The sequence below is a fragment of the Battus philenor genome, unplaced genomic scaffold, assembly GCF_028537555.1.
Source record: "Battus philenor isolate CCGP_79_NKW_IND1 unplaced genomic scaffold, ilBatPhil1.0.hap1 SCAF_15, whole genome shotgun sequence".
In the NCBI taxonomy this organism is placed as follows: domain Eukaryota; kingdom Metazoa; phylum Arthropoda; class Insecta; order Lepidoptera; family Papilionidae; genus Battus; species Battus philenor.
In genome coordinates this window covers 10116738-10141730 of record NW_027181677.1, presented here as the reverse complement: position 1 = coordinate 10141730, position 24993 = coordinate 10116738, and the positions used below count along the sequence as shown (strand labels likewise).

Sequence of the window (24993 nt, the reverse complement as noted above, 5' to 3'; positions counted from 1 at the left end):
TTTTGTATGACTATTCCTATTCGTTACATATTTGCTATGTTATCCTACGAACCGAGAATACGTATTTGTAAAGTTAGCATGTTAATTGTGAATAAGGTGGAATTTATTTTTCAGCTGATAAAAATAATAAATATGTGTATGTTATGTACTTCAGTATGTTTGAACTATTTATTATGTTGCTATATAAACATGACTTAACATTTATTATTTATTTAAACAAAATTATTTAGTAATGTTAATTTTGATCTTTAGACGGAGTCACCGAAACATTCAATATAGTGCTCTTTCAATTTCTATAAATAATTGAAAGAGACAGATAATAGTAGTGGAAGTAAAAATTTTTAAAGAATCTAAAGATGCTTTTACACATGACTAATATATTTTTTAATCTTTGCCGAAAATTCCTATTTCAGGATGTGTTATAATAATAATTAAATTTTAAAAATGAAAGTTATTTTATTCTAATAAAACAATTTCTGTAAGTGATAATTCTTAAATATGTTACATTATTTCATTTTTTCCCTTGAATTTCGACAGCCCCCTTAACTTCTGGCAGTATAAAGTTCGCATGGACAGATTGTAAACAATATTATATATAAATAGTAACAGACTGATAATTTTCCGTCAGGCATCCTTACCATATTATTAGTAACTAATAATATTTAAATCTTTTCTCGTATTAACTCTTTCCGGCGAATACATTTCATAAACATTTTAAGCGTCGTCTTACTGCTATATAACGTTGCTAAAAACATTGCTATTTATACAAGTAGTATAAATAGCATATATATGTTTTTCTTTTTATGCGAATGCGAGCCGTGTAAATTTATTCATGAAACTGCTTTCTATGCATTGGTAGGATTCCCTTCATCGCCGCTAACAAAATCAGCGTGCACCGTTATTGGTTTGAGTGTATCACGGTACTGAAATTCCTACCTGTATACATTTTTTTACCAGGAAACCGTAACCCGGTTTGCTATCCGTATTATTATAGTTTAAGAAATAATTATTTAAAATTAATGACCCTTTCATAATTTTATTTTGATATTATTAATATTTAATATTATGCAATATGGCACTGAGATGGTAGGACGGTAGATGCGGTATGGGTAGGGTACATACGTTGATTCCTTAAACTAAAACATAGAGATTGATTGCTTTTAAGGGTAAAACTTTCAAAGAGGAGAATGTGTACTTTATATGCTGTCAATAAACACACCCTACAGAACCAATAACATCATATTTAAAAATTAACGGTTTGAGAAACAATAAATAACGTAATGATAATGTATTAATAAAAAGCGTTTTCTATATTCAGATTACTCAATATTAAAGTTAATTATTGTTCACTATCTGTATCTGCAGTAGATATTGACTCGAGGTATTCCAATATTAAAAAAATGTAACAATTGTTCAGAGTGATCCTTTTACACAGGAGGATGATTAGAAATAAGTGCAAATGTTTTTTTAAGTCTTTTTTGTAGCCAAATGAGCTATGAAGTCATCTTTTAAAGTATTAACATGTGCATATTATATAATAATAGACTAATGTTTTGCCCTTAATGTAAAAGTATCTTTATATGATTAACTAGTAATAAAATTTTAAATCAGAGCATTTTATGGTGTTTAACATTTTTGTGACGTCTAACTGTTGTATGATTTTGATATTATATGTATAAATAGCAGTGTATGATTCTAACTCTACTAAAATAAAGATCTTTTCTCTTTAGTGAAAACAATTACTATAGTATAACATTAAAATGGAGTTGTGTTAAAAAAAATTAGAATTCTGTAGCGACACAGAAAGCTGGCGCCCCTTGACACTTAAGTCTCTGCATGAGACAGTATTCAAGTGCACGTCCCACGCGTGTGCTCGGGCTTTCAGCGGCTACCTGATTACCGCTAACAAGGGCTAGCCACATGCATTTTATTCTTTATTTACTAAGCGAATAAACCTGTTTTTTATTACTAAAGTTAGGTTAAAGCTACTCTTGTCCCTGATTAGCGTTCACTCAATGGATAATAATATAATAATGATCAGTCGCAATTTCCACACTTATTATTTATACTGCTGATACCATTAGGTCATGGTCGGTCACTGTCACTGTCTTTGGAACCCGGCAAACGGTATGAGCTTTCTTCGGCTCAGTACAATCGACCCAATAGCGAAAAAGAATACTTCGTCATCTCAAGAATTTGATGACTAGATGAACAAAAGTGACCGAGGTAGTTACAAATATTCTGCAGTAAATGTAAAACACGACTTATTTTTGTAAGTCATGAATGATTAAGACAATAAATCAATAAACAAGCTTATTTCTCTAAAAAGACGTTTAATTTATTTATCTTTTAAATTGGAAAACACCAAGTACTTTAATAGTCAGCGCTCTAGTACGAAACATAAATTAGTAATATGTAAATATATATTTTTAATTTCCATCAAAAATTGTTTACCGTGTCGGAGTCGATTTTTATAATTAATCAATACAGCTTGCTAGTTCGTTAGTCACATTGTTAGGCTACAATTTTGTGTGTCAACATTGATCTGCATACATAGAATACTGTCATCAAACTAGGTATATGAATTTTTACTTGAATATGTATGGATAAATTGGTATTATACTACTATTACTTTCTCATTGCATCAGAAATAGTCTGTTTTGTAAAAAAGATTTTCGAGTTTCATTTTCTTCTACTCTGATATACATAGTTAGTCCCCTAGATTTCCAATAAGACCGGTTGAAAAAATTTAAAACCAACGTCTTCCAACGATTTCAACAAGGCGTCTTTCCATCTCGTGGGCATATGTCCTACGCTGCCTTTACCGGTTCGTGGTCTCCACTCTAGAACCTTAAGGCACCAGCGGCCTTTTATTTAAATCTGTGTAGTTTTATTAATATCCATTTTTTTTTCGGTACGAAAGATATAGTAAAGATTGTTAAGAGACAGTTTCGTTAGGCAAATCTCCACGGCTCGTTGGGCGACTGTGCACTTGCCAATAAGGCTTATAATTATAAAAATATAAAAAACGGCTACTCTGTTTTTTCTGATTCGATAATATATTTAGCTATCGAAGATTTTTCGACAGTAATATAATAAGGTGTATAAATCTCTCAAAAAGCCATGAAAAAGGTCTATTCTCGTGATTTCTCATATCAGATTAAATCAGAAACGAGGAGATCTATAACTGACCAAAGTAATTGACAGAGTTCAGTGGATTAATGAGTTAAAGTACAATAGGCAGGCCACATAGCACGTAGAACAAATGGCCGCTGGGGCCTTAAGGTTTTGAAGTGGAGACCACGGACCGGCAAGCGTGTTTTAGTAATTTAATACTTTTTTATGAAATTATTAAATTACGTAACGCCGCGATTTTTCTGTAAATCCATCTTCCATAAAAGCTCCAGCGTTCACTAGGTGGCTGTACCGCGTCTGTTAAAAACTCATGTTCTAACTCTTAATTGACATGACAGCTGCTTACAAAGGTACCCTCCGAAATCTTAAGGTCCTTGGAGATATATGCTTCGATTGTCAATTACCACTTCTATTTGCCAATCCGCTGGTCGGTTACTCTCTTACGTCTACTCATTTCTGATTTGATATTGTAGAGACATTCCGAATATTGTTCTCCATAGCCCGTTAAGCGAGTATGAGTTTGCCAATAAGGTTCAAAGTAGCGACACATAAACCTTTATAGTAATGGAAAATAAATATCTACTCTCGTCTCAGTAAACAACTATCCAAAATACCAAATGAAATCATTACTAATGTTACAATTATAGCATGTTACCCCAGCTATGGTTATTATATTTATGTATTCACGTTTTAGTAAAGGAGTTCAAACAAATTTTCATTACGTGAATATCTTTCTAAGTTTATTTTATATGCGAGATATTTGAGCTATTCATCCTCATTCCGTATACTTATCTGTAATGAAAAAATACGAACTGAGCGTTTCTCGTACGCTTCTAAAAGCTTCTTAGTTCAAAAACCATAAATTTCAATTTGTTTTCGAAAAGTTTCAATTTTATTAGAGTTCCAATTGTCCAAAGTTAAATTACATATATTTTTTTATTATTTATAACAAATTGAAATATTTTATAACGTTCGTTTCGTATGAAATAAAATATTGAGGTTTAAAAATACATAGCGTGGTAATGGTTCTAATTAAATTTAAAGCTGTTCTAATAGCCCGCCCAAGAAGTACGTACAAATTGACCGTGTACAATATTTCACTTGCTTCTGTTTCGGTCACATCTGTGTACCGTTTAAATTAAAAGTAATTTTCTTATGCAGAATTAATTAATGACTAACGAGCTCAATAGGGTTCATCAAGCGGAAGCGCGCGACAAGGATAACATAAGCCAGGAAACCACTCGGAAGAAGAGGATGGCTTCTCCATTCGTGAAGTTGAATGAATTTATGCCGGTCTATTTAGTAACGCGTCAATTTGGCGCGAGAAAGGTTGTGAGTTGGGTTATTTTTTAGAGCTGTAAAAAGCGCGCGAGTTTGGCTATACGCATTTCGAAAGAGACAATAAGTGGATAAATATCTCCTTTAATATTTAACTACCTTAAAAAAACCTTAACATATAAAAAATTCACATGTACCCTAAATATTTTGTGTTAATTTTTCTAAGAATGTAGTGTTTAAAGTTAATTTAGTGTTGTGCGTATATGTTATCGTTACCGAGAAGAGGGAATATTACGTACACATTATAAAGATAAGGTATTAAGTAGTACACTTTGAAGAGAGAAAAACATGAGAGATGTACTCTGTCAAAAATAACGAAGATACAGGAAAAAACAACGACACGGGTATGTGAGAAACATTTAATATTTTTGTGTTAGTTTCTATTTAGTTTAGTTAGTTAGTCTTTACAATTTGTAATTCTTGTTAATCCTTTACTTCCACTAAACATGTTTAGTTTTTTATTAATTTTTTATTTAAAGACATTATCAGTTTTTAAATAAGTTTATTTCTGTTCTATTATGAAAGTAATTTAATTACTTGCACGCTGATTTTTATCTACAATAAATTTAAAAAAAATCGTTTTCTCTTCATCAGTTAGGTTTTAGGAAGTCTATGCCTGGACAGACCAAAATTTTTCCAATAGGACCTGTTAGATGCGGCTTGTATCCAGCATCTTTAATTAATCTTTTGGAACTTAACAGTTAAGAACACTTACAAAGCAAACTATTATATTATACGGAGTAAAAGGTACCAATGCATAATAACTAGTATGACATTATTTTTAAGGTAGTAAATAAAAAAAATACAGATTACATCTACATATTATTGCTACTGTATTATAGTGGGCATAATTTAATGCTAGAGATTTTTTCAATAACTATAAAAAATACTTTTAGTGTAGAAGGATAAAAGAAATATTTTATGTGAAAATATTGTTAATGATCAAGGAGCTTGCTTTTAACGTCTGCATAAATGCTACCTCCGCCGTCGGCGCTAATGATATTGCTAATAGCAAGGTTAGACGCAGACGGTAAAGTAGAATTGTCATCGTTGTTTTAGCTCATAAGCGCCCACTGCAAGGGCAGAGGCCTCCCCCAAAGATATCTACGAGGAGATATCCTATAATCGCAGTGTGGTATTATAGTACGCAGAAGAAGCTGCTGTTCATCCTCTGAAAATTTGTTTGTGTACAGTGGCAATCGTTTATAACTAATGCACAAAATGTGAAATACATAAAATTGTAATCCGAGAATCGTGCATGCGACCTACGATAGCAAGTCTCAGTCCACTATCCCTGAGCTAGCACAAATAAAAAAAATGATTATTTTACTGATACAAGTGTTTATAAAATAATGGAAAAACTTTCACAAATTTGTGATGTCTGTATTTTAAGAATTTATTTTATATTAATTAATTAAAGGTATATCGAAGCGACTTTAAAATATAGAAATGGATCATTGCAATACACAAGGTTTTATTTTTCTTGTTTTAAGAATTCCGAAGTTTAACAAAGGTATGCGGCAGAGTATTACAAGGAATACAAATTATTTGAAAATGTACTTACGAATTCAATGTATAAAAATAGCTATAAGCATATTTTATACGACCAAAGAAAGAAAAATATAATTAGAAAATCTACCAACCTGATGAATTACTTTTCTGTGGTAGATATCAACATCGTCTTAGCACATAGACGCTTAATGCTTACTATAATCGCCACGCTTGCAGGTGCTCAAAGTGTTGTTTATTACAGCCTATGATCGCAAGTCTCAGTTTTCTACCGTTGGGCTACTACTGTTCAACTGGTTGATATAGGAACACAGACGGGATAGCTTCATATGTAAAGTTACCTACTTTGATAAACAAGAAAAGTTTTTCTGCGACACATTTTCTGTTTTCATGCATATCTGCGCAACTAATGAAGATTTTGAAATTACAGTTTAAAGAAACATTAAAGTTAACATTAAAGTGCATTAAGTAATATTTTGTTTTTATTATTACATCCACTCATTAGCAGTGATATGCTCTCTTTAAAGTAATTTTATTTAATTATTAATAAAAAAATACTAATTGTTCTAAAAATCTAAATTATAGCCTTTTAGAACTTCGCCTGCGCGTCTAAAAAGCAAAATAAAATATTAAACATGTGTAAATACGGTATTAAAAATATTGAATAAATAAAAATAGTAAATCTACAGTCTAATCGGCTCGTTGACAAATATATCTTTAAAAATCATAAAAAAAGAATATTAAAATGATAATCCATTTAGCGATATGAATTTGTAATTGATGTCATTCATCTTTCGTTGATAGCGCCACTATCGCAATACAAAGCTCTTCCCGTCATTAATGCAACGGCTTCCTATTTTACCGCGTTATCGAGCGCCTATTGTTTAAGGGTTGTGATGAAATAGGCTTTTAGGTATCGCATTTGCGTTATGCAGCTGCAGCTGAATTAAAAACGTTTGATCAAATCGCAATTTGATTTATGAACAATGAAGAACGCTTTGCCCATACTTTTGATAATATTGATATATTACAAAAGTCTCTTTAATGGCATCTTTCAATTTAAAGTTGCGGGCGAGGTCTCCCTACAAATGTACCCTGATTTGAGGAGAGCGCACGACAAAATCAAATGTTTTTTTGTGCTCTCTTTTACAATATTCGTAATACAATAGTAGAGCATTTCATTCAAGCTGAGTTTCGCCTGTTTTTTTCAAGGGTGAAACATTTTTCGCCCGTATAGATGGTAGGCTCGGTATCAATAAGCGACAGTAGAATTTTCGAGTTTAATTAATTTATAAAATTTTGCAAGTGGCCTGGTAAAATTATTTTTTTACTAGAGCTGAAAACGGTGAAAGCCTCTAATTTATGTTTTTTTTACAATAACATCCACATAGTATCATTTACTTTGACTATTTTTATACGTCATTAAAAAATAATATCAGAAGAGCCTAATTCGATAGAAACTAGAATCAAATTGAGCTCCACTTAATGGCACCGTAGCAATTAAAGCTACGAATGCAAATTCTCGCAGATCTGAGAAGAGCCTTCAAGAAACTTAGTAAACTCTTTTACAACATCCTTTTTACAGTAAGGAAAAATTATTATCCAAAGCTATTATTATCACTTAAAAATTCTCTTAAATTATAAAATATTTTTTTAATAAATTTCTTTTTTTTAAATTATAATCCAGAGATTGTAATACTGTACACGGTTGCCTACGTAAGGGTTACCAATTACAATAAACCCTAGAAAAAAAATAATCAAGGTTATTTTTAATGCTTATGATAATCTTATATACATCGCTTTTGGTACTTTATTTATTAATATTCTTAGGCACATAGACCAGATTGTAATTCACATATTGAATATTGTGGCTGTCGTGTTATTTTTTCACGAAATTTCTCTTAAAGAGAGTCTCTTAATTCCATATTATATATAGATCATGCGCACAGTTCTCGTTGACTCTATAACAACTATTAGAATGATTAGTAAATTACAATAATTCGTTTCATCTTCGTATGCCTGAAAAATAAATAAGAATCAAAATTTAAATAAAATTAATCTGTTTTTCTTAAAACTCAATCAATAGTTATTTTCTGTATACATGTAACGTAGACTTACAACATCTTCCGATGAATGCGACATCCTTCAATCGTCTCTGTCAGTGTTTTCCGACAGGAACGTCATACGAATTGAACCGAATATTTGCTCCATATCGACGATTTGTCATTATCGACCATTTTATTCGTCTGTTACAAAAAAAAATTCATTTATATCAAAGAGGTGTTGGTAAATGCGATAGACGATTTTATTTACTTGATCCTAAAAACGCTTTTAAGTTGGCAGTAACTATATTTTAGGTCTTTGTAAAATAAATATATGTTACAGAAAATTTCAATTATTAATATGTGACAAGTGCCATTTGTTATAAAATGCTGGTCTTGCGGCAGGCAGGTGAGTGGAAACCGAGTGTCCCGCCGGACCGGAACATGAAACTGCAACTGAAATTTAATTATTATCTGTGGAATAATGGTTTTCTTTTTTTCTTTTGGTACCTAATTTTAAATGTTATATTCTTTTGTAATTGTTTGTTAAATTTGAAAAGTATATTTTCATTTCTTCGAGAGATATCATGCTTTTCCCTTATTTTAGTTTTAAACCTAGAATAAAACATTATATATGTTTGTAAATAAATCTCATTATAAAATTCAAAAATTAATCTAAATTTCAAAAATTAGTTGATGTATACATTATATACATCAAACTTAGCTAAATTTTTATATAAACATTAAAATATATAATATTTCTTGTACATATTATTATTGTATGTCCCTTTTTTTTAAATTTTGATGGAAATAATGTTTTGATGTATACATTTCTTTTAAAAAGAGCATCTGTTGAGTTTTTTCTTTTCTTGACGATTAAAATGTGTGTATAAATGCCTATGATATTTTGAATTTAAATTTGGAATATAGCTCTCCTGAACAACGTGCCAGTTGAAATTATATTAAAAAAATTCCGTTCTTTCCTTATTCCTCTTTTTCGTTTTTGTCTTTAAATATAGAGGTCTTCGTCATTGTGAGAGACAATTTGTAATAAATGTAATGATGTTTTACCTTAAAAAGTAACTGTATTTTTCAAAAGAGATGGTTGTTTATTTTTGTCTTTTGGTTTATTTTTGAAAATACACCATAAAAACAGTTTGTTCGCTACTTATAAGAGGATTTACGAAATTAGAAGGATAGATAGCTTTATTTCTGTAGCACTTCATAGTATCTCTTCATGACTTTTATCTACTAGAGTGCTACAATTTAAATGGCTTGTCCACTGGACGATCGCATCGATTTCGTGGAGCTGTCGCATTTAATAGCCGCCCTGGTCGTTCGTGTAAAAGGAATTGCACGCCATCGAAAGAATTTAAAATGTGCGAAGCAAAGTTACTATGAAGAAATATTCTTTATTTAATTTTCGTTAGAATTATTGAAAAGATTTTATAACTCTGTATTTGAAAGATATAAATTCAGTCTGTAATTCCTTTGGTGAAAATAATTATAAAAACAGCTGCCATAACACACTAACATATATTTAAGATTTTGATTTAAGATAGATATTTAAGATTGCGATTGTTCCAATAATTAAACATGAAGGCGAGTTTTGAAAACCTTCAGCGTTGTTTGAAATAATGTTCCCGAAGATATGAAGGATAAATTGACGAAAAAAAATCACATGTTAACAACATGACTACCTTTGTTCAATTAAAAATATATATTCATTAAAGCACAACGTGTATATTTCTTATATTATTTCAAAGAGTAATCTTCATAAGATCTTGACATACATTTTTGATAAATTTAAAATGCCAAAAAATGATATAGCTCAATAATATACATTTTTTAATAAACGCCCTCTCAGCCCGCTTATATTGTAGAATCTTTGCCAATCTCCATTCGGCAAAAGGAATATTCCTACGAAATTTTAAACCACATAGATGGCCACTTAAATGGTTTTTGTATAAGATATATACATTGATGACAAAATTATTTAAAAAAATTCGTTCAAACAATTTTCTTCTATAAATTCAACAATTTGTAATTTTAATATACATAATATCTAATACATTAATAATAAAATTTCTATAAGGAAGAAAATTTTCATTACCAAAGACTTCTGTAACAGTATAAGATTCCTCTTCTAATCTTTGAGACAAGAGTTATTATACATTACGTACATGTTATGAGATACCGAGATCTATAACAATTTTTCAATCATATCGACCAATTTGTAATGACTTTATTGGTTATAGGTGTAAAAACTTGGTGAATGTACAGCTTACTTATTGCTATTTATTGTAAGGTACACTCTACTCAAAAATAAATGATTACAGAAATTATAAATAACGTAAAGGTAATAGAGGAAGAAAGGGCGTTTTATAAATTATTGTTTTCTATCCTGCATACTTTGTAATACCAGAAGTTTTACTTCTAATACACTTTAGAAAGTGTTACTGGAAATAGATGTTAAAGCTTTAAAGCTAATCGTTGACTAATGATATATATATTTAACTCTTAAAAGCATTTACATCTATAACCAATCACCCTATATATAGCTTTCATTCAGCTGACATCCATTACACTATAAATATATATCCATGTCTTTAATAAATATTATTTTTATTTATAAGTCATTGAAATAATAATGAAAAAAAAATTCTTCACTTTTCGAAATAAATTCAGAAGTCATCCATAATTCATAAATCACTGTCGTATTCAATTATGCTATTGTAATTCAGCATTTGGCCTATTTTTCATCTACACATTTCGGTACCACGTAAAGTACTTATTCAATATGTCATTCGCAGACTGCATTTTTATAACAAGGCAAAAAGTGTGATTGACAGTTCTTGTCTTTAGTTGAGAAACGACGGCGAGATATGTATTTTATAATACACTGTATTTTACATAAAGATCTGAAAAATTAATCCAACAAATTTGATGTATGAATTAAATGTTACTTTATGCCGGTTAAAGACGGGCCGGCCTTTACTCACGGCAGCGTTGGTAAATTACGCAATTGGACGCTTTAAAACGTTTATCGACATCTTGCTTTGGGGTTAATGAAATGATATAAGAACTGTAACTACTTAATTGTAATTATGATAAAATGGTAGCGTTAGAAAGTCCATCATTCTTCTAAACTTTTCATTCGTGAGTACCCATTCCTTGATAATTGCATATTTACTTCTTAAATGTGTCGTTTCTCTTAAAATTAACTATTCATATTTGACTGTAGTATAAGTAATTTTAAGTGGCCGAATAATTTGTAATAATAAATGACAGAATGATGTAACTGTCGTGAAAATATTAATGAAGGGTTCTATTTTCGAATTTTGAAAATAAATTGTTATATAATTTTTGAATAGGTCTGTTTTGATAACAAATTAAAATCGCAGTAGCAATATGTATATATGCTACTATTTGGTGGCAGATATATACCGTACTAGTATATAAATATAACTGTATTGTATACTATCATATAGGAACTTTACTAATACTAATTCCACTACATACAGTCTTCTTTAAGATACTAATTTTTTTCTTAAAAACAATATTATTTTTTACTGTTTTGCAATGTTTAACCGCACAGGTTATGTAAGCTTTTAATATTGGAGCATCATTGAGACTATAGCCTTCTTACTATATAGAAATCATAATGAAATAATATTGTAGAAAATACTAATTCTCACTTCAATAGTCTATTCATTATATCGTCAATTATATTTACTACGCTTGTATATATACAAGATATAAAAGCATTATAAGGGTGAATAAATAGCTTAAAGTTTCAAAGCTTTTGCACTTTTCTCCAAACATGTTATATGAAAGTGAACTTAAGTAACAATAATTAATTTAAATATGTAGTAATCAAAATTTTGGAAACCCTTTTTCTAAATGTATTATTACCATTAGATTTTAAATTATTTCTTAGGATATTTTAATGGAGAATCATTAATGGACAGCAAATAAGCTATACTGGCATCTCTTTAAAGGTTTTACTCGTATAACAAATCGCCTTGCAGAAACGTATATCAATGTTTCTCCCCTGAATTACTTTTTTCTCATATTGTTATGAAACGAAATAAACAAGGTTTTGAAATAAAGGGAGATTTGTAAGCATTAACAATAGAGAATTTTGTGTTACTCTGGATCTCGGAGATGATCTTTATAAGCTCCGTAATTTCCCAAGACTCTCTGAAAATATAATTCTGCGGAAATTGAATAAAAGATTGATTGTTTTATTTAATAATGTTTATATTAATATATTGATGGCCTGTTTTACTTCGCTATATACAAATGGATCGTGTTTAAGTAAAGATTTTAATTAAATGTCTTAATAAAAGACAATATTACTAAATACGTTTTATATTTCGTACACTGCAAGTAAAACCTTGGCAATAGATTAAATTTCATTGTCATGCTGTAAGGCTTTTTAGTTTTGATTCACGTTTATTGTTTGACGGCCAGGGTTAAAAAAGACACCCACTGAATTCATGGGCTTAAATATATGTATAGTGGAATATGCAATAATCGCCACGCTGGGCAAGCGGGGTCTGCGATCGCAGTGTGGTATTATAGTACGAAGAAGACGCTGTTACACATCCTTTGGAATCTTGCCTGTGGGCAGCGGAAATCCTATACAATAAATGCACAAAGTGTAAATTATATAAGAGTATCCCAGGAATTGAGCAAAGATAGCAAGTCACAGTCCGCTATCGCCTGCCTACCACTGCTACTCTCAATGGTGTATCAGAGGGATAAGCGAAGTATAGTTTTTACCATTATTGTGCTTTTTTATTTTTTTCTCGCCTATGGGACTTTCTATGTGCCTGAATAAAAAATTTAAATATTTTACCAAATTAGTTATGTATGTAAGTTACATATGTAAGCTTAGAGATTCAGTAATGATGGGGTATGTAATTTCTTAAATTAATTTTTATTATAAAATATCGTTTGAAAACTAATTATCAAGTAATGGTCGTATTGAAAAAAAATATACTTTGGTTTTGGTGCGAGTTTTTTTTTAATGATACAGTTTATACAGAAAATATACGTAAAAATATGATTAAAGTTGTCTCGTTAAAATGCGCTTTGCGTAGTGATTCTGTTAAGTAATATTTTAATGAACGATGTTACAGAACTCCAGTATTTCTTGTCGTTTTCCTGTTGGATCGTCAGGTATATGGCGCAGAGTTTTTACACTTATTTTTAATTTTAGAAAAACAAAATATATTAATTTTAGCGTTTAGTATTAAAACAATATTCTGTAAATTTCCTAATTACATAAATTTAGTCTAAGAATATAATATATTCATTAGTGTAATTATAATAAACATTTGTAGCCGACCCCGTGCTAAGTTCTGTGCCGTGACCACAAAGAATCTATTGGATAAAACAAAACGAAATAAATGTAATATGAAACTTGAAATGAAAATACATCTTTATTAATAATTTTCGTCAAACGTATCTTCATTTAAAATAACCCTAAAATATCATCATTCATTGGATTAAAGAGGCAAGTTAGATTATTGACAGATAAAATATTATATGTATTAAATCTGTAGATTTCTGCTGTTGACGAATATACCATTGGTCAGTTTGTGAACTCAAATAATCTTAAAGATTGCAAAGAATTGTAGTAAAAATGGACTTTATGAGTAAAAATCTATCATAAATTCAACTGCAATAGGTTTATTAAAAATTTTCGTTTGAGAAAGAACTTTCGCTTATTTTCATTTATTCATTTAATCAATATTAATATCTACATATGTTTATTTACCCTGACATTTTGTATATGTCACGAGACGATTGCTGAAAGAGTCCAACTTGATAAAAATTTTGATCTGATTGAGCTTTCCCTTATATGACATCTTCAACTTAAAAGTACGAGGGTTCAAAACGCGCTCTGCGGAGAGTCTACAAACTCAAACCGTCTTTTTAGGGGTCACTTTTATAATACGCCAAATAGTAGTACAGCAATACATTTTCTAGCTTTATTGTAGTAGTAGACTATATTGTTATTTTACATACATGCATTTGGAAGGGACTCGGGTTCGGGGTCTCAAAATGATCCTCACTGTTCTTGACAATCTTACCAATTATTTGCCATATCCTTAATTTCTCTTTTACTAGCGGGACGTTCCCAACAGTTTGAAAAAATGCTCAAATCACTTGGTAAGTCTAACCCTTCTACCTAGTCGGACTTCCGACCAATATCAATCCTGCCATTTCTGTCTAAGGTTATAGAACGCTTAATCCATACTAAACCCTGTAAATTCCTAAAAAATGTTTATGTATATACGTTTGTATATATGAATGTTTTGTACACGTTAACTGCCCATTGTTTGTATTTGTAACTTTTCCATACCATGGTTGTTAGTAAGACTGAAGAGAGAAATTATTTAAATGTATATAATTCAAGCGTATACAATAAAGAATATTAAATAAAATAAATACATATAAATTTCGACTATTTTTAACCAGAATATTATTCTACAAGAGAAGTTTAAGAAAGCAGCAGATGGTAAACGAAAATAATAAAATGAATGATTGAAACTTCGCGTAAAACTTCGTATCCTACAGCACGAGGACAATTTGTAGGTACCTACGCGCCGCACAGCCGATAAGGTGGCATTGTTTCAATACGTAGAAAGTTTTTCAAATACGACTTCCATAGTTCTACCGGTGGCACGCAACGCTTACTTGTTCGGAAGTTCTCTCCGTGGAGGACAATAAAGCATTTTTATTTGCGTCTGTTCCGTTCCTTGGTGATTTGTGCTGAAAGTTTCATTTACGATTGGAACTTAGGTGTTTTCTCTTGTAGTCGCTCAGCGTTGCCGAGCATGTAAGCAACTAAATTGATTGTTATCTATTTATAATTTCAGTTGTAAAGTACCTCTGAGAGGAAAAATTAAAGAAATTGAAGTATTATCTGTTTCTTCTGATTATGTGTATGAAAATATGTCCATAAAAAATTACGTTACAAATTATAAATACCAGAAACAAAAACAAATTTTGTGTACCTTCGACTAGTTTTCATCGATTAAGTAAAACTTTCTATATGCAATATATACGCTTTTACAATAGGATTCTTGATAATGTTCAGGAAGCTACTTTCACAAGATTTAAAAATGTCAAAGGATATTTGTGTGCTAAGCTTTAATATACTGTTAATGATTTAACCTTGGTATTGATGTGTTCACTTCCAGGTTATTTCATTAAATAATTAAAAAAAATACGTAGTCCAAAGAAAAAAGATGTAGTGTAATAGAGTTGACGTCAATAAGAGTGGGAGAGATTCGACTAGACATCTTTTCTTCAGGAACCTCCGCAAAGGCTGTTCCATGATTAATTTGGATTTAATATTGTATTATCTAAACATATTATTATATAAGAAATCGCCTATATTCTGAATGATCATGATAACTCTGGAATCATATGGCTTAAAGACTTCAAATTTAGGTAGGAATATTCCTTTCGCCTAGTAAATTCAGGTAAGAAAGAATTTCACGAAATTGCATCTGCAGGGAGGCATTGAAAATGCATATTTTCAAACTATCATATGTATAATTGGCTAAAATATTTTTTTAGTACATTAAAAATTACCAAGAACAGATTTTATTAATTTAAACCAACAAAAGGCAGTGCGGGCCACGCGACGCGAGCGAGGGACAGTTAGTACGAATATATATGAATAATGATAATCTTACCATTAGAGATAAGACGTAGTTTGTCTACGATGACAGTGCTGACGTTTAGTAATGACACGTGACCACTGAGATGTTAGGACGAGAGCTTCATCCCGCAGCTCAAAATAGGAAACGCAAGAATGCTTTTATGTAGAAATACCAAATGTTTCACTTTTGAAGTGACTGACGTAAAAGACTATAATATGATTCTAAGGCGTTATTATATGAATACTATCGCAATTGTAACACCGTAAACATTATGTTTTTATTAGAAAAAAATAACTTTGTTTTCAAAATATTTTTATTATAAATGCAACAAATAAATTTATTTATATATCCATACATTCAATTATAATGAGGACAAAAATAACAATATAATTAATATAGTAAACAAGCAATCTTTTCTACGGAGGTGTAACAGGTCGATCTTTATATAGCAAAAACTGTCATTGTGTTCATTTCAACCTATATACACACTAACAATAGGCCCTCCTATAGATTTCTAAAAGGACCGGTTGGAAGCGGCCTGCATCCAGCGTCTCCCGTCAACATTAACAATGTCCTCTGTCCGTCTTGTTAGATGACGCCCGAAATTGATTAAGCTGGTTCGTGGTGTCCTCGCCTGAATTTACTTCATACACCCTAGCGGCCATTAGTTCTACGGGCTATGTGGCCTAGTCTATCTCTATGTCGTTTGTTGTGCTTTCGTTTGCCTACCGATCTCCTCAGTACTGATTCGATCTCGTAAAGAAATCCCAAGTATAACTCTTCGTGGCTCGTTTAAATACAGTTTTCATATTCGCCTTAACAAAAATGTCTGTTAACCTTGGAGGTAGACGTTCTGCGCTGCGCTTACTGGTTCGTGATTTTTACTTCAGGAAAAAAGAATAATTAAAAATATACCGTGTTATAAAAATTTCAATTAATAAAGATGTAGAATAATTTTAAGCTATACAATCAATACTGCATATCTGGTAAACATATAAATAATAGACATCATTTGGTAACTTTATCGCAAAATGCATTTAAATCGTAATAATTCAAGCTTTATTTTCTTTGGTTGTAGCCCTCGTGGCGAGCTTAGTTCTGGCAGAAGGGATGCGGACCGACCTCGCACCCTGCGAGATTTATGTCCTGACAGGAGCAAGACGGGTGGCCCATTGGTGTGAAATATTAGCCAACGATAGGATTACACTTTTGCTCGGCTTATTTTTGGCATTTTGTTCAAAATGAATGAACGTGTTGATCTTCACGACTAGGCAAGTTATACAAAAAAGCTAACATCGAAAAGATTTAACATCGATTTTTGAGGTTATGTGATGATATATCTACACATATAGTTTTAGGTATTTTCATAGCATTTTATCTTACGGTATTTTATTAAGGGGTAAGGCCGCCGAAATTAATTCTATTTTTATTTTTAAAAAAGGAGTTGATCTGAATATACATATATCATAAAAGCTAGAGATACCCTGAGAGACTTTATTAAAGAAATTGGTATTTTAACAATAGTTTAATATCATATTAGTTACCCGGCAAAATTTAAAATCTTATACATGGTAAATATTATACAAAAATAAACTCGTAACGCCTAAATTTCGCCTTCTAATTTTTTGAAACAAATCAATATTTTCAATTCGAACTTGGTATATAGTATGCTCTATTTCTCTTTTTACTTATTTAAAGATCAATTAAAAAAATTCCTTTAAAATAATGTGTGCATTGTAACATGTGCGAATATGTATTATATTATTACCGACATGATCTTATTTATACTTTGAGATTTTGTTTCTTTTTTTAAATGTTTCTTTTTTGAAAATTTACCAAATCACGTTTTTGCAGTTAAAATTAAATATGTGAAGATAGTTTTAGTGATCGTTTCAGCCCATAGACGCGCACTTCAAGTCATGGGTCTACTTCAAAGATGTCTATGGGGGATATACCATAATCGCCACACCAGGCGGGTTGGCTATCGCAGTGTGATATTATGGTTCGCAGAGGCAGCAGCATGCCCATTCTTTGGAAACTTGTTTGTGGACTGTAGAAATCATACATAATTAATGCACAAAGTGTGAATTATAAAATATTGTATCCCGTGAATCGAAACCGCGACCTACTATCGGAAGTCACAGTCATTTACTGCTGGGCTATGACTGTTCTAAAAATAATTTCATTGCTTATCTAATAAATATTAGTAATAATGTAAGTAAATAAAACTGCAGTAGAATGATTTGTGAAAGTTTAAATAAACGAGTAAAACAATGAAAATAAAACAAATAAATAATTTGTAGTGATTTTTTAAATATAGGATCAGAAAAAGATTCATAGGACTTACATATATGCTACAGTAAATAGAAATAGACTTAGTGGATTAACGGCAGTTGAGCGGTAAAATAGTAATTATAGCGGAAAAGTAAAGGAGAAGGAAAGGGAAGAAGAGAAAAGTTAAGACTGAGGTACGCAAAAAAGTGTTCCAATGAAAGAGTGACACTTCGTCATTATTTCAACCGTAAAACGTCCTCTGCTGAACGTTGGCTTCCTCCTTAGATTTGCAACAGTGCACTGTATTGATATAAGAATAATGCTGGGAATACAGGTTATAGTTATTTTTATTATTTATTTATTTTAATATGATTAATTCCATTATTCGTTACGCTTTCATAAAACACATAAATATCAAAGCGAAATGAAGTAGAATATCAGTCAAAAAAGTTAACATATACATAAGCTAAAACGACATCACAATTTGTTTTCAGCGTCCGCAAGTTATAGAAATGTAATAGTGAGGCGATAAAAGCAGTAATACGATATATTAACGACCACTGGTCGACTGTTCGGCTTTGATATCTAGAGATATAAAAGACAGACGAGCGATGAACGACGTATGTTTATAAACCTGACATTTAATTTGAAAAATTGTTTTTCTAGAAAATTCCGGAACTCGAGGAAACACGGGGAAGAAGGTATGCAGAAATATGTCCGATAGAACAAGGAAAGTTCTTCAAAACGGCTGCTGGTGGTGGACTAAGTTTTTCTTTGCCAGTTTTACTCTGGCTTTTGCAGAGTCACAAGGTAAGTAATTATTCTTTATTATAAATTACACTGTGTACAATATTTATAGTTGCACAGGGTTATAGATGTAAAAACTGAAAGCAGTGAATGTATAGATTATTTGTGAGCAAAAAGATTTAAAGCTTATACACCTACTTCCTATACCCTTAATAATCAGACAGAAATATGTTTCATTAATTTATTTTTTCTATTGGGATGCGATAGGTAATAAACAATATCATAACAACGTATAAAACCTTATTATAATAATTTCGTTGGAAGATCGTCTATTGCAGTACATACCCTTATACCATATTTTTCTAAAAGGACTGGTTAGAAGCGGCCTGTGGATGTTCTACTCTGCACTTTTCAGTCTCTAGTCTCCATTAAAAAACCTTGCAAAGACTTCCTCACTGTCATTTTAACTTGCCAATCTGCTGGTCTATGTCGGTTACCTACGTTCTAGTTCAGATTTTCTCATTCCTGTAATATTATAGTGTAAAAATTTCATACTCTTATACCAGTACAGAAAAATATTTAATAAAAAATTGTAGTCACAATTATTATAAAGCTATGTTTTATGCGGTAATGCCAACACGCTGAAGTGTTACACTTAACATGATTCTCAAGTACTGTAAAACTGTTTTGTTCTCTGTAAAACTGCTTTTATAAACAGTGTGCGCTTATAAAGTCGTGTTTCGTACTTTATAAAATTATTTACAAGTACATCAAGATGTACTCGCGTACAGAACGGATGCCATCAAACAATAAATAAGGCAGTAAAGTGCGGGCGGGCGAGCTTGATAAGTTACAAGTTGATAACATTTCAATTTCTATGCAGTAATGGTACGTGTGACGGGTGATTCATCGAAATAAACGCGCAGATGCGATGTAATGGCGTAAGACGATCTGTGTGTACATCGGCTACTTGTATCTACAGACTTGCAATCGCTAGACTTCCCGTCGAAATGCGCATCGAGATTTAAAACAAATAGTTCAATGTAGTTTTAATATAAAACGTTGGGGATCATTCGTCAAGATAATTAAAAACGTTATATTAGAAAAAAAATATTCTTTTTTTACATCTAATTTTGATGAAACGAAGGGGTTTCTGTTCTACAAAACGGTGGTCATCACCACTATTGTTGCTCAGGAATGGAAAATTTGGGCGAAAAAAAAACCTTAACAGCCCGTCTCTTCACTGTTCGGCACGATTGCAACATATTCGAAAGCGGTATAGCAAAGTCAACAACAAAAAAGATCCCGTGTGTATGGTTAACACCATACCTTTTCACATCAACGCCAGACTCACTATAGGGACTCGGGCGTAACTTTCTTCAATGAAGATGACTTTAACAAGTGGCTCAAGAACTTTGATACTCGGCGTCTTCTAGGAACGACAACGACAAATTAGTCGAGAGGCGGAAAGAGGTCGTAGTTAGCACCGGTGAATACATAATTGAATAATTTACAGTAATTACTATTGATTTTTGTTTAAAAAATTAAAAAAAAAACGCGGAGAAAAACGCTATGAACTTATTCCCGAACGAAATAGCTTCCAATAAATCGGTTTCATAACTTAGAATATGATATTTATTTTAAAAAGTCGTCGATTTCGGCTATATATATATATTACATATGTATAAAGGTTTTTTTAATTTTCAAAAAATCTTTTAGTCTAACAATAAAAATGTACACACGCTTGAATCACATATTCCCTGCATGGATCCCAACAAATTGCTAATTTATTTACTGGATGTACTGAATACGTAATGAGAAATCCTCTCTGTTTTAACTCGATTTCCATTGTTATGTGCCCGTTAATCCCTTTTTAAAACCCATAACCATATTACGCATGCAATTGCTAACTTTTATTTGGTTTATTAGAAAAATGGTTATCGCTAACGATTCGTTTGTTTATTTGAATTCATTTTTTTTAACTTATACTTAAAGAAAAAGGACCTGTACACGATAATCTTAATTGGAAATGAATGTTTTAAGAGATCATATCAGGAATGAGGAGCTTCTTAAACAAATGCAATTGACCGACATTGCCCTTCGGATTGTTAAATTCATGTGGCAATGGGCAATGTGCAGAATCGATAGCTGCTTTTAAGTCGACAAAGTGGCCGTCTGCAAACTCCAGAGGGTGGAGACCGCAGACCGGCCAGTGCAGGTCAGAACGTCCACATATACAAGGTTGACAGATGACTTTGTCCAGGTCTTTGGAAAATGCTGTATGCTATTAGAAACCCATAGGAGAGGCCTATGTTCAGTAGTTAACACATGGCTGATATACACATTTTTTGTGTATATATAAGATCATTTATTACCACGGTATGCAAAACCAGTATTAATCACTGTATTAATTATCAATTCACTTACATGACACATTAACGTCCATTGGTTTAAGATGTCTAATTTAAAAGTTGTCTGAAATATCATTACATTATTTTTAATTGTACCGATTTTGCACATCGCAGGAGTAGGTGATTTATTTTAATTACGTCCTTCGCTGTGTGATATAATAGACAATTCGTTCATACATTACAGATTTCCTTTATAAATCGCTTCCTTGATGGATGAATTGATTAATAAGATTACTTGACCTGAATCGTTCTTATGATGAAGCGAATTAGTCGCATCTGGAATCGCAATCGCATCTCAAGAGTTAGCTGTATCAGACAAGTAAATTAAGCAGACGAGATAGACGGATACTTGCTTTGAGCATCGGAATCTTTGAAGTTGTTCCATTCCTTAATAGTTAATGTTCAACATTCTATTGTTATTATGTAAACATTTCTTGGTATTTCAAATGATTTCATTTACTCTATTTATATATTGTTGTACTTTGTTTTTTTCGCTGTAATTTGCTGTCCCGGTAGACAAATTTTTTGGTCTATATTTATTGGCTTGACGCAGTTCAATAGAGAAAATAAATAAGTAAAACATATTTCAGATTGATTACTTAATTTTATTAATGTCTTAATAATAAACAATGATTATTTACACTTTTATGAATATGTGATTTAATTTTCATTCTAAAGCTTTATGGTTACAATCTAAGAGGCTTTTTTGGCAATATTGGATTTTGTGATGAGTCAATACATTTGTGAAAAACCTTTTATATATAGTAGGCGCGTTCGACAAATCCAGTCTCAACGAATCTGCAATCAGTGTTGGATAGTCGTTCTCTACCTTATCTAGCCGCGTCTATAATTTTGCCGGACCAAGCTCCGGGGAAAAGCATTATGCAGGTTGTTTCCGACTAACTATACAGCGAACGCTTTCTCTAATCCAAGTAATAAATGATGTATTTATATAATTAATCGATTATTCTTGCATCGCATAAAGTCGACTGTCCAGCTTCCGATAAGCGATTGATAATTGCGAGCTTACAACATAGTAAGCCAGATACTCGAAGGAAACATCCCGTTTATGATTTGTTTCAATTACCGAAGAGTATCCAATTAACTGCATGTAATGATTACCTCTATCGTACCTGATTTAGCTGTTCGTGTAATTATTTTTCTTAATGAGTTGAATCTCTGAGTGATTACAAAACTTAAATCTTGGAGTATTGTGTATACTTCTTCTTATCACTGTGCACATTTATTTATTTCTATGTATTATAACAGTATGTTATCATATCTTTTTTACATGTATTATTTAGTATTTTATTTTGTCTGTATGTGCATGCATTTTTAACATCTGATATCTCACTTTTGTTTCCTTAAGTAAGTCCATCTAAAGGTTGTCTGAAAGGAATCTCGATATAATTTTACGACAAAACCGCCCGCATTTTATTTTTTTTTAGCCAGCGATTTGTGATTTTTTATGTTTGTGTTGTACAATAAAGAGTAAATAAATAAATAAATTGGCAAAACAACACTTGGCTTACCCGGTAAACGACTCAGATAGCGGCGATCTCTTAGACAAAGATCGCCAGGAAAGAGCAAATTAGATAAAAGTGAAAAAACCCATTATAAGACAAAACTATCGCATCTACAGCAAAAAGATTTCTTTTTCTCGAATGGCATTTAAAGCTATACGAAGAAAGATATCTTCATATCCTGTTAGTCAGACAAAAAAAAATAAAAATTACTAGTTTTTTTTCGCAGTTCCGTTCGATTGCAAGGTATAGAAACTTTTTATATTTATTTAAGTAGGATAAGTAACGTAAATATACAAAATTAATAACATGTATTAATTTATTTAATAAAAATGTGCACCATTATTATTTTAATCTTATATAATAATAATTTACGGATTTATTACACGATCAAAAAGTGTTAGAACCAAGAAATATATTCGTAAATATAGCATCAAAGTAAAAGGCAACAATCAACATCTAGACAACCATCAACGATTATTGCTACAGCTCCAGTAAACATGAACAATATCGTAGACGCGAGTTGGAGCTATGAGGAATAGATCAAAAGCTTTATAGTGTCATCTGTAACTGTCGCAGGCACTTTATTGTGGTACGGGCCCAGCTGTTGCCTCACGTTGACATATCCAGCCGTCCGTTTCTAACTTCACTCGAATTATATCTTGTGTTTTATCATTACAGAGCTCTCCGCTTGCTGCGCTAAAGCTGAAGGTACTTGTCGGAGTGTTTGTGAAAAGGTACGTGAAATCATTTTTAACAAGATTATATTTTAAATGTTCAATCGTGACAGTTGTAGAGACCCGTTGCCATTTATGCGGAGTTTTCGTATTGACTGAAGCAATACTTTGCATTCTGATGTGAGTCATTTATAGTTCAGCTTGATGGAATTAGAATAAATTTTCAATATGGGTGACCGTAATAAAAATTAGGTCTTATTATATTCTCATTATTTAAAAAACAATGATTTAGGAACGTCAACATCATACCTTATTATTATTTATGGACGCCTGATATCATACTTTTATAAGTTTTATGTAATTTAATACAATAAAAAAGTAACATTGTAGGCGTACACAAACCAATAAAATATTTAACATAAGATTTCAAGTCAACATCATCATTACTTCAACCGGAAGTTGTCCACTACAGGACAAAGGCTTTCCCGAAAGATTTCCAATGACCGGCTAGAAGCGGCTCGCTTCCTGCGTCATCCGACGGCTTAAACAAGGTTGTCCACCTTGTGACACCTAAAGGCCCCAGTGGTCATCTGTCTTGCACACTTACAGTACAGTGTATAATATTATTAATAAGTAATTTTTCTGTGTACATATAGGTGTTTCAGTATTCTATTTTGAAAATATTTTTAGTGGCTAAAAATGTCCATGTCATGTGGCAATCGGGTGATGTAGTCAAAGGTTGGTTTTATGCCGTCTGATATTTGAAAATTTTGGTATAGGACAAAGGGAGTGATTAAAAGGTATATTTACATTAATGTCATAGAATTTTTATGTTCAAGGTGTGGTGTATCCATAATGAAAAAGTTATCAAGAAATCATTTGTTTGGTGGTTGTTACGGTGGTCATTTTAACCTAGATATTTTTACTTTTTTTTAAAGTATTCTTTAATGTACACGCTAGGATACATTTAAATAGTTTACAATGGGCGTTCTTATCACACCAGGCAAACTCTTACAGACAATCATAGTATGGAAAATATTTAAAAGTAAATTAATTTTAAGAGAAAAATTAATTTTGTTTTCGCAAAAGGATTTATATAATGTATTTGATTTGTATAAGCAAGTTGTGTTAGAAAAATTACCTTGGAAGTTTTGTTATTTTAATTTTATGTTTAATTTCTATTTGTAATATAGAAAGTTGTTTTTCGTTTCATAAATCTATTATGCAGGCCTTAATTAACAGTTTTTTTGGAATAAAAATTGAAAATAAGAAAGTTTTCAGGTGTACGCCTTTAACTCTAAAATCGATTCTTTATACCTACAATGATTTTTATAAAACTTTTCGGAAAACGAAATTGACTAATTAAGTCGATTTATTGCTTCCTTTCAACTTTTCTCTTGGTGATATTTTTAACGCTCCGGTCCATATTAAGGTCATCCCACTTTTTAATGTCACGACATTGTAGACGGTTCAGAGCTCTTTAATTTATTTCGTGGAATAAACAATTATTGTCCTTAGAAGTAACACAATATGAAAAATAGCTTAAAAAATAAAATGCTTACACCGTAGACCTAAGGGCTGTGTTTATAAGGGTAACTTAATATGTAGGTAAATCGTTTTTATAAGGTTACGTAGCATTTTACGTAATTTAA

General features: G+C 31.3%; 1 protein-coding gene across 1 annotated transcript in view; it reads left to right on the top strand.

Moving 5' to 3' along the window:
* Positions 1 to 4465: 4465 nt before the first annotated feature.
* The window catches only part of Reck (Reversion-inducing-cysteine-rich protein with kazal motifs), a 64220-nt gene continuing 43692 nt past the window's right edge, over positions 4466 to 24993 (top strand). The window contains exons 1-3 of the mRNA XM_068761568.1: positions 4466 to 4817; positions 18650 to 18793; positions 23346 to 23401. Of these exons, the coding sequence (XP_068617669.1) occupies positions 4769 to 4817; positions 18650 to 18793; positions 23346 to 23401 (249 nt within the window). The 5' untranslated portion in view covers positions 4466 to 4768. The remainder of the gene's footprint in view (positions 4818 to 18649; positions 18794 to 23345; positions 23402 to 24993) is intronic.